This window comes from Loxodonta africana, chromosome 16 (genome assembly GCF_030014295.1).
Source record: "Loxodonta africana isolate mLoxAfr1 chromosome 16, mLoxAfr1.hap2, whole genome shotgun sequence".
Classification (NCBI taxonomy): Eukaryota; Metazoa; Chordata; class Mammalia; order Proboscidea; family Elephantidae; genus Loxodonta; species Loxodonta africana.
Window position 1 is genome coordinate 68,293,997 of NC_087357.1, and position 14,891 is coordinate 68,308,887.

The following is a 14,891-nucleotide window of genomic DNA, read 5'->3' on the forward strand; positions in this document are numbered from 1 at the left end:
CTGATCTGAGACCTGAAATTCTCAAAATGTCTCTACCAGAGAGCACAGAGTTCTCCTTGAACATCTCCAGTGATGGGAAACTTATCCCCCACAGAATGGTTTTAACTGTTAGAGAGTTCTTTCATGAACTATGTTGATAACTGCCTCCCTCCCACCCGCTGATCCTTCTGCCCTCTTCAATCACACATAGTATATCTGCCTCTTCCTCTATATGACAATACATATATGAGGACAAAGGACATCAGAAACTTCTCCAGGTAAAAACATCCCAGAACCTTCAATTCCCATGGTTCTGAATGCTCCCCTCAGAGAGGTAGGCCTACTCAGCCAGAACTTAACTCCTGCACAGACTTTCAGTCTCTAACACATAACCGCAGCCACCATTCGTTGACATCGCTATGTGTTGGAAACAGTGCTCTGGACTTCAGACCTATTATCTCCTCTAGGCCTTACAACCACCCTGCAAGGTCAGTACTATACTTACTCCATTTGACAGATGAGGAAACTGAGTCACAGTGAACTTAAATGATTTACTCACGGTCACATAATTTACCTAAGGTCATCCAGTTATTGAAATAAAAAAAAAAAACCTCATTGCCATTGAATCAATTCTGACTCATGGTGACCCCATGTGTTACAGAATAGAACTGCTCCACAGGGTCTTCTGGGCAGTAATTCTTATAGAAGCAGGTCACCAGGCCTTTCTTTCACAGTGCTTCTGTGTGGGTTTGAATCGCCAATCTTTCGGTCAGTAGCCCAGGGCTTAACTGTTTGTGCTCCCCCGGACTCCTAGCAATCCCATAACTGGTACTATTAGTATCGTCCCCATTTTACAGAGGAAGACTCTGAGGCACACACACTTTTTGAAGCTGCATAATTATCCATATGGTTAACAAGTGCCAGAGCTAAGCTTGAGTGCATGCCCTAACCATTATATCACACTGCCTCCCTAGAGAAAGACATAACCATCACTCTGGGCAGTCTGCTGCTCTGCAACAAAATGAGGGATGGTGAGTTTCCAATGAGCAGATCTTCCACGACCTCTAAGGGATTTCTGTGAGCACTGGTACTTGCAGCTACCATGGAGCTTAGAGTCAAAAAGGTGCCTTGGTGGCACAAAAGGTCAGCAGCTAGAATCTGCCAGCCACTCCTTGGAAACCATATGGGGCAGATCTACTCCTTCCTATAGGATGGCTATGAGTCAGAACCGACTTGACAGCAATGGGTTTGGGTTGGGTTTGGTTTAGAGTTAAAAGGAGCCCTGGCGGCACAGTGATTAAAGTGCTCAGCTGCTAACCAGAAGTTCATCGGTTCAAACCAATCGGCCACTCTGTGGAAGAAATCTGTAAAGATTTATAGCCTTGGAAACCCTATAAGGCAGTTTTACTCTGTCCTATAGGGTCTCTATGACACAGAATCGAATCAGCAGCAATGAGGAGAGTTAAAATAGCTAGTGAAAGAATTATCTGGGTATCAGGAGCCTGGATTTATCACATATTGGCTGTGGGACCTCGGGCAGGACACAGCGGTTCTTACACCATTGGTTCTCATCATCATAAAATGCCAAGAGTTGGAGCCGGTAGCCGCTCTCCCCCTTCCACTGCCACTCTGGGCTCTAGCCAGTGGTTCCCCCCATCTTGGCTACACACAAGAATCACCTGGGACACTCCCGAGATTCTGATTTATTAGTGTGGGCTGGGGCATGGGAATCAGGAGTTTTAAAAGCTCCCCAAACGGTTCTAATGTGCAGCCAGGGTGGGGAACTTGCATTCTGCCATCACCTCTCAACATTGAATGTGTAAACAACTCACCTGAGGACCCCGCTGAAGTGCAGCTTTGATGCTCCTGCCTGGAGAGTAGCCTGAGGTTCTGTGTGCCTACCAGGCCGGTCCAAGAGCCACACTGAGGAGCAAGGCTAGGCCAAGGCAGTGGTTCTCAAAGCGGAGTCCCCAGGCCATAGCATCAACATCATCCAGGAATGTGTTGGAAATTCAACTTCTCAGGCCTCACCCCAGACCTACGTAATCAGGGACTCTGAGAGTGGGGCCCAGCAACCTGTGTTTGAGAATCCCCGGCAGAGCGGGACAAGGCCTCCCTTCAGCCATGATGACTTTGCCCTGGCTGCTGATGATCATGGTGACAATAATGACAGTAACTCACATTACTGGGGACTAGATGGTCCGTGCCTGTGCTAAGGTTTACGTTTACTCACTCATGCAGCTTTTTTTGCCCTGTGTACCTCTTGCTTCCTCCTCAGACCAGACTATTTCAAGACAGAGCCACTGTCTCTTCATCCTCTGTCTTGCCTTGTTCCAGTTCCTGGATGTGAAAGAGGCACCCGTGACCTTTGGTGTGGAAGCAGTCCTGGACTGGGACTCAGGAGGTCCAAGTTCTTATCCCAGCCCTGCCACTATCAGCCATGGGATCTCAGGGAAACAACTTCTCCATGGGCCTAGTTTCCTCCTCTGTAAGATGAGGCTTTGGACTGTGTGATTTTGGGGCTCCCAAATAACTAGATTGGTAAAACCCTGGTGGTGTAGTGGTTAAGAGTTTCGCTGCTAACCAAAAGGTCAGCAGTGCAAATATACCAGGTGCTCCTTGGAAACCCTATAGGGCAGTTCTGCTCTGTCCTATAAACTCACTATGAGTCAGAATCAACTCAACAGCAATGGGTTTGGTTTGGTTTTTGGTAACTGGATTGGACATCCTGTGACTCTGGCTCTTTGGAGAGTGTAAGCTGCAGCCAAACATTCTTGAATTGTCCGTGCCTTAGAACATGCACCACAATGAGGGATCTGAAGCTTGGTGAAGTTTAAGTTACTTAAGCCTCAATCGCATTACTAGCGAGTATAGAGCTGGTATGTGAACCCAGTCCAACTCTGTAGCAGGTTGAATGGTGTGCTCCAAGAAGACACATCAAGTTCATTTTACTTGGATCCACAATCAACACCCATGGAAGCAGCAGTCAAGAAATCAAATGATGGGGAAATGACAGTCTCTAACAAATGGTGCTGGCATAACTGGAGATCCAACTGCAGAAAAATGAAACAAGACCCATACCTCACACCATGCACAAAAACTAACTCAAAATGGATCAAAGACCTAAATACAAAATCTAAAACAATAAAGATCATGGAAGAAAAAACAGGGACAATGCCAAGAGCCCTAAACATGGCATAAACAGTATACAAAACATTACTAACAATGCACAAACACCAGAAGAAAAACTAGATAACTGGGATCTCCTAAAAACCTAACACTTATGCTCATCCAAAGACTTCACCAAAGAGTAAAAAGGCAATCTTCAGACTGGGAAAAAAATTTTGACTATTACAAATCCGATCAGCGTCTAATCTCTGAAATCTACAAGACACTGCAAAACTTCAAGAACAAAAAGACAAATAACCCAATTAAAAAATGGGCAAAGGATATGAATAGGCACTTCACCAAAGAAGACATTCAGCCAGCTAACAGATATGAAGAAATGCTCACAATCATTAACCATTAGAGAAATGCAAATCAAAACTACAATGCGATACTATCTCACCCCAACAAGGCTGGCACTAATCCAAAAAACACAAAATAATAAATGTTGGAGAGCTTGTGGAGAGACTGGAACATTTACACACTGCTAGTGAGAATGTAAAATGGTACAACCACTTTGGAAATCGATTTGGCACTTCCTTAAGAAAGCTAGAAATAGAACGATCCAGCAATCCCACTCCTTGGAATATATCCTAGAGAAATAAGAGCCTTCAGACGAATAGATATATGCACACCCATGTTCACTGCAGCACTGTTTACAACAGCAAAAAGATGGAAACAACCAAGGTGCCCAGCAAAGTACGAATAGATAAACAAATTATGATATATTCACAAAATGGAATACGACGCAATGACAAAGAACAACAATGAATCCATGAAATATCTCATAACATGGAAGAATCTGGAAGGCATTATGCTGAATGAAATTACTCAGTCACAAAAGGGCAAATATTGCATGAGACCACTATTACAAGAACTCAAGAAAAGAGTCAAACATAGAAGAAAACATTCTTTGATGGTTATGAGGGTAGGGAGGGAGGGAGGGAAAGGGGTATTCACTAATTAGGTAGTAGACAAGAATTATCTTAGGTGAAGGGAAGGACAACACACAATACAGGGGAAGTCAGCACAACTGGACTAATCCAAAAGGTAAGAAGTTTCCTGAATACAACCAAACACTTCAAGGGACAGAGTAGCAGGGGTAGAGGTCTGGGGACCATGGTTTCAGGTGACATCTAGGTCAAGTGGCATAACAAAACATTCTGCATCCCACTTTGATGAGTGGTATCTCGGGTCTTAAAAGCTAGTAAGCGGCCATCTAAGATGCATCACCTGGTCTCAACCCACCTGGAGCAAAATAGCATGAAGAACACCAAAGACACAAGGAAAATATGAGCCCAAGAGAAAAAAAGGGCCACATAAACCTGAGACTACATCAGCCTGAGACCAGAAGAACTAGATGGTGCCCAGCTATCACCAATAACTACCCTGACAGGGAACACAACAGAGAATTCCTGATGAACAGGGGAAAAGTGGGATGCAGACCTCAAATTCTAGTAAAAAGACCAAGCTTACTGGTCTAACTAAGACTGGAGGAACCCCAGGGGGTAATGGCCCCTGGACTCTCTGTTAGCCCAAAACTAAAACCATTCTCAAAGCCAACTCTTCAGATAAGGATCAGACTGGACTATATGATACTGGTAAGGAGTGTGCTTCTTAGCTCAAGTAGACACATGAGACTATGTGGGCAGCTCCCGTCTGGAGGTGAGATGAGTAGGCAGGCAGGGAAAGGAGGGGTTGAAGAGACACGGGAAATACATGGTAGAGAGAAGTGTGCTGTCACATTGTAGGGAGAGCAACTAGGGTCACATAACAATGTGTGTATAAGGTTTCGTCTGAGGAACTGACTTGAATTGTAAACTTTCAGTTAAAGCACGAAAAAAAAAAGGTGGGGGGAAGAAATCAAATGATGTATTGCATTGGGCAAATCTGCTGCAAAAGATCTCTTCAAAGTGTTAAAAAGCAAAGATGTCACTTTGAGGACTAAGGTGCACCTAACCCAAGCCATGGTGTTTTCGATCATTTCATATGCAAGTTAAAGCAGACGATGAAGAAGGAAGATCAAAGAAGAATTGATGCCTTTGAATTATGGTGTTGGGGAAGAATATTGAATATACCACGGACTGCCAGAACGAACAAATCTGTCTTGGAGGAAGTGCAGCCAGAATGCTTATTAGAAGCAAGGACAGTGAGACTTCATCTCACATACTTTGGACATGTTATCTGAAGGGATCAGTCCCTGGAGAAAGACATCATGCTTGGTAAAGTACAGGGTCAGTGAAAAGGAGGAAGACCCTCAATGAGATGGACTGACACAGTGGCTACAACAAGCAGTTCAGGCATAACAACGACTGTGAGTACAGCATGGGACCGGGCAGTGTTTCATTCTCTTGTACATAGGGTTGCTATGAGTCAGAACCAACTTGATGGCACCTCACAACAACCACCACCCATGGTATGTGTGAATGTGACCTTATTTGGAAATACGGTCTTTGCAGATATAATTAAAATAAGGGTTTGCAAAGAGAACATCTTAGTGTCCTTATAAGAGAAAAGCGAGGAGGTTTGAGGCACAGACATACACAGGAGGTGATGTGAAGACAGAGGCAGAGGTTGAAGTGATGTGTCTGCAAGACAAGGAACATCAGCAGCCACCAGAAGCTAGGAGAGAGCGGTGGAACAGGTTCTCCCTCAGCGCCTAGAAGGACTCCTGGCCTCCAGAACTGTGAGATAGTAAATTTCTTTTGTTTGAGGCCACCAAGTTTGTGGTAATTTATTACAGCAGCCCTAGGAAATGAATACAAACTCCAAAGCCCATGGTCTCTCTACACCACCTCATTAGCCTACGTTATGTTACACCAGCTCTGCCTACCATGGTCATATGCAGTTAAATACGCCACTGCCATCAAGTTATTCCAACTCACGGCGAGGTGACCCACGTGTTTCAGAATAGAACTGTGTTTCATAGCGTTTTCAATGCTGTGATCTTTCCGAAGTAGATCACCAGGACTTCTTCCTTCCAAGGTGCCTCTGAGTGAATTCAATCCACCAACTTTTCGGTTAGTAGATGAGGACTTAACCATCTGCATCACCCAGGGACTCCGTGGTCAGAAGGGTACTGTTAAAAAAAAAAAAAAAAAGGCAATAAAATCATAGCTTACCCTTATACGGCATTTGCTATGTGCCAGAGATTTCCTAAGCACTTTACACACATTATCCACTTTGATCCTCACAACAACCCCATGAGATCGGAACTATTATGTTCATCCTCATTTTACCTGTGTGGAAACTGAGGCAGAGGGTAAATGAGAGCATTGGAGTTTGCAGTTAAAAGAGTAAGATCGGGATTGTGTGAAGGCACCAGAACAGAGGACTTAGGCAGAATGGGAATCTCATTCAAGAAGCTGATCTAGAAAAGATATTAGAACTTTCTAGAACATGAAAATGAAAACTTACTCCCGGGCCAAAAGGGAAGAGCCAGCATTCTCTTCCAGAAGACAGAACTCTGGGTGCTTCCAGGTGAATTCTAGAGCTAGGGGCTGGCATCCTGGGTGTAAGAAGCAAAACCGTAATCAGCATCCACATCCCCCGCCGGGCCTCCTGCGATTCGGGATGCCAGGCTCTGAAATGCCACTTGATCTCCAAAGCCGGGAGGTGCGGATGCAGAGAGCATGCAAAGTAACTGATCGTCAAAGGCTGTGTCCGCATCAAAGGACCAGTAACAGCACGCACTGCACACAATTAGGTTTTATTTTAACAAGGTAATTTGTGCACATAGTTTACAGAGCTAAGTTGCTCTAGGAGGTTTAAGACAAAGAGCAGCCCCTAGCCCTACTCCCTCTTGACAAATCCCCTTCCCTAGAGGCAACTACTTTCACCTTCTCAGAGACTGAGGGATTGACACTTTTGGTGTTTAACTCTGATCTCCACAACAGTGCTTCCCAGGCTTTTCCACACATTATGCCAACTGTAGAGAGAAGGTCACAGGAAGATGAGCTCCCTGAGCGCTGCAGAAGTCCAGAAAGTTCCACCGCTACAGCACTTATACTGAGTTCAAAGGGGAGTTAGGGAAAGGAGGGCAGAAAGGCACTTCAGGAAAAGGGGAGCACTGGGAAAGATGGGAGGAACCCTGGTGGTACAGTGGTTAAGCACAAGGCTGCTAACCAAGAGGTTGATGGTTCAAACCCACCAGCTGTTCCAGGAGAGAAAGAGGTGGCAGTCTGCTTCCATAAAGATTGGAAACCCTGTGGGGCAGTTCTATTCTGTCCTACAGGGTCGCAACGAGTCAGAATTGACTCTACCATAGTGGGTTTGGTTTTGGTTTGGAGAAAGATGGAGACATGCATGTGTCTTCAGGGACTGAGGAGACCATTTAACTTGAATGTGGCCATGAGCTTGGGGGCTGTTTATTTCACTCTCCATACATTTTTGTATTATGTAAGATTTTTACAATAAACACTTACTACTTCTTGCAAATATGCTGAAGTTTTCACTCAGATGCTAAGAAGGTTGGGTCAATGTAGGTCAGTCTTAATGGAGTACACCTGGGGACACTGGTGAAGAAGCTAAAATCCTGTCAGGGCAAACCTCAGAGGGCGATTCTAGAGCACAGCTGACAGCCCATGGCCTGTGCCGGCCTCACCCTGACAAATGCACAGGAATCCTGAGTGTCAGAGGTGCTTTCTCCAGGGCCTGACTGCCGAGTCCCCAGCCTCTCCAGTAAAACAGCTGACAAGTGTCTGCTTCAGGAAACAGAGATGAGCTTAGGCACCTCAGCCAGTGGTCATCACACCCAAACATGTCCTTACATGTCCTAACCACAAGAAGATCCAGAAGCCTAAAAAAAGAAGAGGTGGCTCCAGTGTGAGCCCGAGAGCACCCACTTTCTCGGGATCCAAGGTAAGGCTTTTCTTGGACCTGGCTCTTCCTTGCTGTAGCACCTCAGGCAAGTTACTTAACTCCAGCTTCAGGATCCCCTTCAGTAAAATGAGAACAAGAGCTCATAGAAAAGCCTGCATGTGAATTATTATATTATGTTCACATAGTCAAAGAGCGGAGCCAACCCAAATGTCCATCTACAGACGAATGCATAAACAAATTGTGCTATATCCATACAACGGAATATTATTCAGCTATAACACGGAACAAAGTGCTGATACATGCTACAACATGGAAGAACCTCGAAAACATGCTGAATGAAAAATGCCAGTCACAAAAGGCCACATACTGTACGATTCCCTTCATATGAAATGTCCACAAATAAGCAAATCCATAATGACAGAAAGCAGATCAGTGCTTGCCAGAGGCTGGGGGCAGGGAGGGACGGGGAAGCGACTGCTAGTGAGTATGGGTTTCTTTTTGGGGTGATGAAAATGTTCCAGATTTGACAGTAGTGATAGTTGTACAACATTGAGAATATACTAAAAACTTCTAAATTGTACACTGTAATTTACAGATGTAAACGGTAAATTTTATGGTATGTGAATATGAGGTAAATCTCAAAAAAAAAATTTGAGGACAAAAAGATCCAACTAACAGGGTCATTCTGAGCATGAAATAAAATGTCTGCCACACCCTGAACCCAGTGTCTGGCGGACGGCTTGTGCTCAGGAAACAGGAGATACTGCTATGAGACGCGAATATATCACTTCTCCCTGAGGATTCGTTGTAGAGCTGTGCTTCCGTTCTCTGTGGCTCGTTACTCCTTGAAGGAGGAACAGAATTCCTGGCAGTGCGTTTATTCTAACAACCCCCACTACAAGGACCCAACTGTGTGTGTTATCACAGGACGTGGGGCTTTAAAAAAACTCCCTGCTCCTTCCTGGCAAGCAGGCCAACCATCCTAAAAAAACAACACGCACACCACCCCCCCCCAAAATTACATTTAATTAAAATCAAAAGTAACCCCCACAGAGAATAAAATCAAATGACATAGCCTCTGATGTGAGCTATAATTTTAATCAGTGACTCATTGCCAATGCGTAGGTACAAAAGAGAATAGAAACAAACAGCAGTCACCATGATGTTGACAGTGTGGTCACCAGCAGCTCCGAGTGACAGCTGGTCCAAGCCAGACCCTGGAGAGGCCTGGGCAAGTCCAAGAGCCAACACTAACTAAGCTTCATCTCACTTAATCCTCACCCTTCACTGGGGGAGGGGGTTATTACTAGCATCCTTCAGCAGCTATGGAAACTAAGGCCCAAAGAGGTTAAGAACTTGGTCAAGGTCACACAGTAAGAAAGGTGTGGAGCCTCACCTCTTGAAGACCTTGCCCTACAAAACAAGTCGGGATATCCGGATTCTTTGTACCCCCTTGCCTTCTCATCTTTGGTCTACAGTAAATGTTAACCATTTGGTTTCATGTAGACGATTATTTTGAGAAGCACAGGACTCATGGGTGATATTATTTATTTTACGGGCCAATCTGTTATTTGGCCGAAAGGTGACCTCTGGGAGTGGTTTGGGTTCCAAGTTTAAAGAGTACCTCAGGGTGATACTGATTTTTTTTTTTTTTTAGTTGATCTTTAGATGAAGGCTTACAGAAAAAACTAACTTCTCATTAAACAGTACACATATTGTTTTATGATATGGGTTAACAACCCCACAACATGTCAACACTCTCCCTCCTCGACCTCGATTTCCCTGTTACCAGCTTTCCTGTCCCCTCCTGTCTTCTCGTCCTTGCCCCTGGGCTGGTGTGCCCCTTTAGTCTTGTTTTGTTTTATGGGCCTGTCTACTCTTTGGCTGAAGGGCGAACCTCAGGAGTGACTTCATTACCGAGCTAAAAGGGTGTCTAGTGCCATACTCTAGGGGTTTCTTCAGTCTCTGTCAGGCCACTAAGTCTGGTCTTCTTTTGTGAGTGAGAATTTTCTTCTGAATTTTTCTCCAGCTCTGTCTAGGACCCTCTATTGTGATCCCTGTCAGAGCAGTCAGTAGTGGTAGCCGGGTACCTTCTAGCTGTACTGGACTCAGTCTGGTGGAGGCGGTAGTAGTTGTGCTCCATTCATTAGTCCTTTGGACTAATCTTTCTGTTGTATCTTTAGTTTTCTTCATTCTCTCTTGCTCCTGAAGGGGTGAGACCAGTACATGGCCACTCACAGACTTTTAAGACCCCAGGTGCTACTCACCATGGTAGAATGTAGAACACTTTCTTTATCAACTATATAAAGCCAATTGAGCTAGATGTTCCCTGAGACCATGGACCCCACAGCCCTCAGCCCTGTAATTCCGTCCCTCAGGGAGTATGGATGTGTCTATACAGGTTGTGGTGGCTTACCCAGTATTGTGTACTGTCTCACCCTTCACCAGAGTTACCACTTATCTATTGTCTATTTAATATTTTTCCATCCCTACCCCTCCCCTCCCTTGTAACCATCAAAGATTGTTTCTTTTTGTGTGTAAACCTTTTCATGAATTTTTATAGTAGTGGTCTCATACAATATTTGTCCTTTTGTGGTTGACTTATTTCACTAAGCATAATGTCCTCCACATTCATCCATGTTGTGAGATGCTTCACAGATTCATCAGCTCTTTATCACTGCACAGAACTCCACTGTGTGTTTGTACCACCTTTTGTTTATCCGTTATCTGTAGATGGGCATCTAGGTGGTTTCCATCTTTTTGCTGTTGTGAACAATGCTGCAGTGAATATGGGTGTGTATGTCTATTTGTGTGACAACTCTTATTTCTCTAGGATATATTCCTAGGAGTGGGATTGCTGGATCATATGTATTTCTATTTCCAGCTTTCTAAGGAAGTGCCATATCATTTTCCAAAATGGTTGTATCATTTTGCATTCTCACCAGTAGTGCATAAGAGCATAAGAGTTCCAATCTCCCCACAGCCTTTCCAACATTTGTTATTTTCTGTTTTTTTTTTTTATTCATGCCAGTAGTGCCAGGGTGAGATGGTATCTCATTGTGGTTTTGATTTGCATTTCTCTAATTGCCTGCCCATCTGTGGATTCGTCAGTCTTCTTCTCAGGCTGTGAGCCACAGCTCTGCTCTCTGATTTGCCAATCCTGGGTTTGCCAGCCCCTGAGGCTACGTGAATCATGAGAAGCCTCCAGTCTGACCCCCAGTCCAGCCTCTACAACCACATGAGCCATTTCCTTAGTATAAATCTCTCTATATATGTATTTTTGGAGCGTTGGTGCCACCGTGGTTAAGAGTTCAGCTGCTAATCAAAAGGCTAGCAGTTTGAATCTACCAGCCACTCCTTGGAAACCCTAGGGGGCAGTTCTACTCTGTCCTATAGGGTCACTACGAATCAGAAACAGGGTTTTTGTGTGTATGTGTGTTTTACATATATATTTATGTGCTCTACTGGTTTTGCTTCTGTAGAGAACCCAGCCTAAGACACATGGACTTCAGACTTTCTGGAGCCATGGAGGGTGGATAAAACCCTTCAACTATTGCCCTGAGATAATCTTTAAACCTTAAGCCAAAAATATCCCCTGAAGTCATCTTAAAACCAATCAATAGTTTCACTTAACTAGTAAAAAAGACCTACCTTGAGCATTATGCTCTTTTAAGAACTATCTATATGGGATCAATTGACAACAGCAACTCAAAAGATCAGATAAAAACCTTAAGCGGCAGTGAGTTTATACTAATGAGGGAGGAAAAACTCAGAAAAGAGGGTGAGAATCAAAAGAGGGTAATCAGTGTCACTAAATTGTACATGTAGAAACTGTTGAATTCGTGTATATTTTGTTGTGTATATTCTCAACAAAAACAAAATAAAATTTAGGAAAAAAAAAGTGTGCAGCTGGCCCTCTGACATGGCAAAACCTGTGAATGTCATATGTACACAACCGAAGTTTGGACAATGTTTGTTCCTTGTGGCAAGACGGTGTTCTTTGACCTCTCATCCTCTCTGACACCCGTAACGCCCAGGCAATGCCTGGCCCCCAGCAAGGGGCAATACATGTTCCAGAATAAGTCTCCCTGATCTGACTTGCTGAGCAGAAAAGCCTCAAGACAGTCCTGGCAGTGCCCTTGCCATAGCCGAGACCACTGACCACTGGACAGGGGCCTTCATATACTCTCCAGGCACAAAAGGGCTTCTCCAGGTATGATGAGCTGCCAGAAAACTCAGCTAGCCCAAAGCCCGCTTCTGAACAAGGCAGAAGGCAGGAGCTGCAGCCAACAGCTGGGAAGGGCAGCACTCACTGAACAAAGCGGCACTTGGCCTGACAGAGCTGCAGTTACTTATGGACTGGCTGAATTTCTATAGCACCTTTTCTCCACCTCCAACAACGTCTCAGGAGTTGAAATAATAGGAAATCCGTCCCAGTTAGGAACATCTCAAGAGCAGTAACTGGGCTTCCTGGATGGCTGATAGGACCCAGGAAGCAGCAACAAATGCCTCCAACCAGGCTCTTGTGTTCAGCCTTGGGCCTAGCCAATGGTCACTGCCTGGCTGCCCAGCCACCCATCCGGTCTCCCCTACCCTCCCATCCCCCAGCTCGACCATCAGTGTGGAACAAGCATCCCCCCCCAACTGGACTTAGCTCACACTGCCCCCACAGTCTGGAACGCCCTTCCCTCTCTTCCCTGCCTACTGGAATCCTCCGCCAGCCCAGCCCACCTCCCCAAGGAATGGTGCCCCAACCACTGTACTTCCCCTCAAGCCTTAGCACCAGTCCTGAACCATCATCCTGGCTGGTGCACACCTGCAGAGCTGGCCTCAGGCTGCAGTGAGGGGTCAGCTCCATGGCAGGAGGAGTGTGCACTCCTGCCAATCACCCCTCTGAACCTAGCCACACCCTCGCCGCCAGGAAGCTTTGCCCAGTCCCCTCTGTCAAATGGGGGTACAAATGCTCTTCCAGGGAATGAAGGTGAAGAATGAGCTAATATTTGTCTAGGATTTGAGTTCATGGTAATAATCACCCCACAAGGCGAAACCACAGTTACTCTAATGAGGTTTTACTGTAAGCTGAGAAAAGGCAGCTTTAGGAGCCTGGAGTCCACCACGACAACTGCAGTGATCTCATCAGCATCTTCACCGGGCAATCCCTCGCCTTGGCCTCCGCCCCACCCCCACCCTCCATCCAGACCACCTGAAGGCTTCTTTCTACTTGTCTTCCCCCACTCAAGGGATTCCCCATGCTATTTGAGACTGAACCCGCTCTGCAGCCTGGCATTGGCACTGAGGGGTCTGGGTGACCTCCCTCTTAGACGCCCCTCCCACAACTCTCCAACAACACTCCTGCCCTCCACGCTCCACTGTTCTCTGCAAACACCCTCATTTTCCCACCTCCATACTTCTGCTGGGGCCGCTCCACTGAGCAGGACGTCCTCCCTTACCTTCAAGGACTTTTCCCATCAGTGCCACATCACAAGGTCTTGTTTAAATGCCCTTGCTCACTTCCTCAATTAACATAATTGCTCCCGCCCTTGAGCCCCATTGCACTTTTGCTACCTGTCTCAGGTGCCTACCCTGTTTTGTCTTAAGTGTGTTTGTCTCACTTTTCCTTGAGGGCAGGAATTAGGTCCCACCAAGACCAGTGGTAGGAGTCCCTGAGTGGTGTAAACAGTTAAGCACTGGCTACTAACTGAAATGTGGTTCAAACCCACCCAGAGATGCCTTGGAAGAAAGGCCTGGCGATCTGCTTTCAAAAGTCACAGCCATGAAAACCCTACGAAGTGCAGTTCTACTCTGAAATACATGGGGTTGTCATGAGTCAAAACTGACTTGACGGCAACTTTTTTTTTGAAAGATGTGTGGCATATTAAAGAGGAGGAAGGGCTGGCCAACAGACCCCAGTTCAAATCCCAGCACCAGACTTGCTGGTTGTGAGGATCCAGAAAACCCCTGCAACTCACAGAGCCTCAGTTTCCCCTTCTATGAACCAGTGGCCATCCAGTCGATTCTGACCTACGGTAACCCCAGTGTTGCCGTGAGTGAGGTAGAAATACCACCTCTCTCAGAGCTGCCGAGAAAACCAGATGCAATCCTCAGTCTACAAACGTTCCCTGAGTACTCACCATGCACCAGCACTGTTCGAGGATACGGCGGAGAGCAAGACCAAGCCCCTACCCTCAACGACCTTACTCTCTAGTGTGGGGAGACCAATAACTGAGAGAGCATCAAACAGTGAGAACTGCTGTCAAGAAAAGAAAACGGCTTACGCTCATCAAAAGACTTCACCAGAAGAGTAAAAGGAGAATCTACAGACTAGGAAAACAATTTTGGCTATTACAAATCAGACAAAGGTCTAATCTCTAAAATCTACAAGAAAATCCAACACCTCTCCAACAAAAAGACAAATAATCCAATTAAAAAATGGGCAAAAGAAATGAACAGACACCTCACCAAAGAAGACATGCAAGCGACCAACAGACACATGAAGAAATGCTCACGATCACTAGCCATCAGAGAAATGCAAATCAAAACCACAATGAGATACCATCGCACCCTGGCATTACTGGCATGAATCAAAAAAACAGAAAATAACAAAGGTTGGAGAGGCTGTGGGGAGACTGGAACTCTTATGCACTACTGGTGGGAATGCAAAATGATACATTTTGGAAAACGATATGGCACTTCCTTAGAAAGTTAGAAATAGAAATACATATGATCCAGCAATCCCACTCCCAGGAATATAGAGAATAAGAGTTGTCACACAAATAGACATACACACACCCCTGTTCACTGCAGCATTGTTCACAATAGCAAAAGGACGGAAACCACCTAGATGCCCGTCTACAGATAAACGGATAAACAAAAGGTAGTACATGCACACAATGGAGTTCTATGCAGTGATAAAGAACAATGATGAA

General features: G+C 45.4%; 1 protein-coding gene across 4 annotated transcripts in view; it reads right to left on the reverse strand.

Moving 5' to 3' along the window:
- LRRC20 (leucine rich repeat containing 20) overlaps positions 1 to 14,891 on the reverse strand; it is a 111,275-nt gene that overhangs the window by 68,542 nt on the left and 27,842 nt on the right. Inside the window, exon 3 of one of the 4 annotated variants that reach the window (XM_064269662.1) lies at positions 6,045 to 6,223. The exons of 2 other annotated variants lie outside the window; for them this stretch is intronic. Coding sequence is in view for 1 of the 2 variants with exons in the window: in XM_064269659.1 (XP_064125729.1) it covers positions 5,978 to 6,194 (217 nt within the window). In the remaining variant the exon portion in view is untranslated. Of the gene's footprint in view, positions 1 to 5,977; positions 6,224 to 14,891 lie in introns of all 4 variants that reach the window. One more of the 4 variants, XM_064269659.1, reaches the window with a different exon arrangement.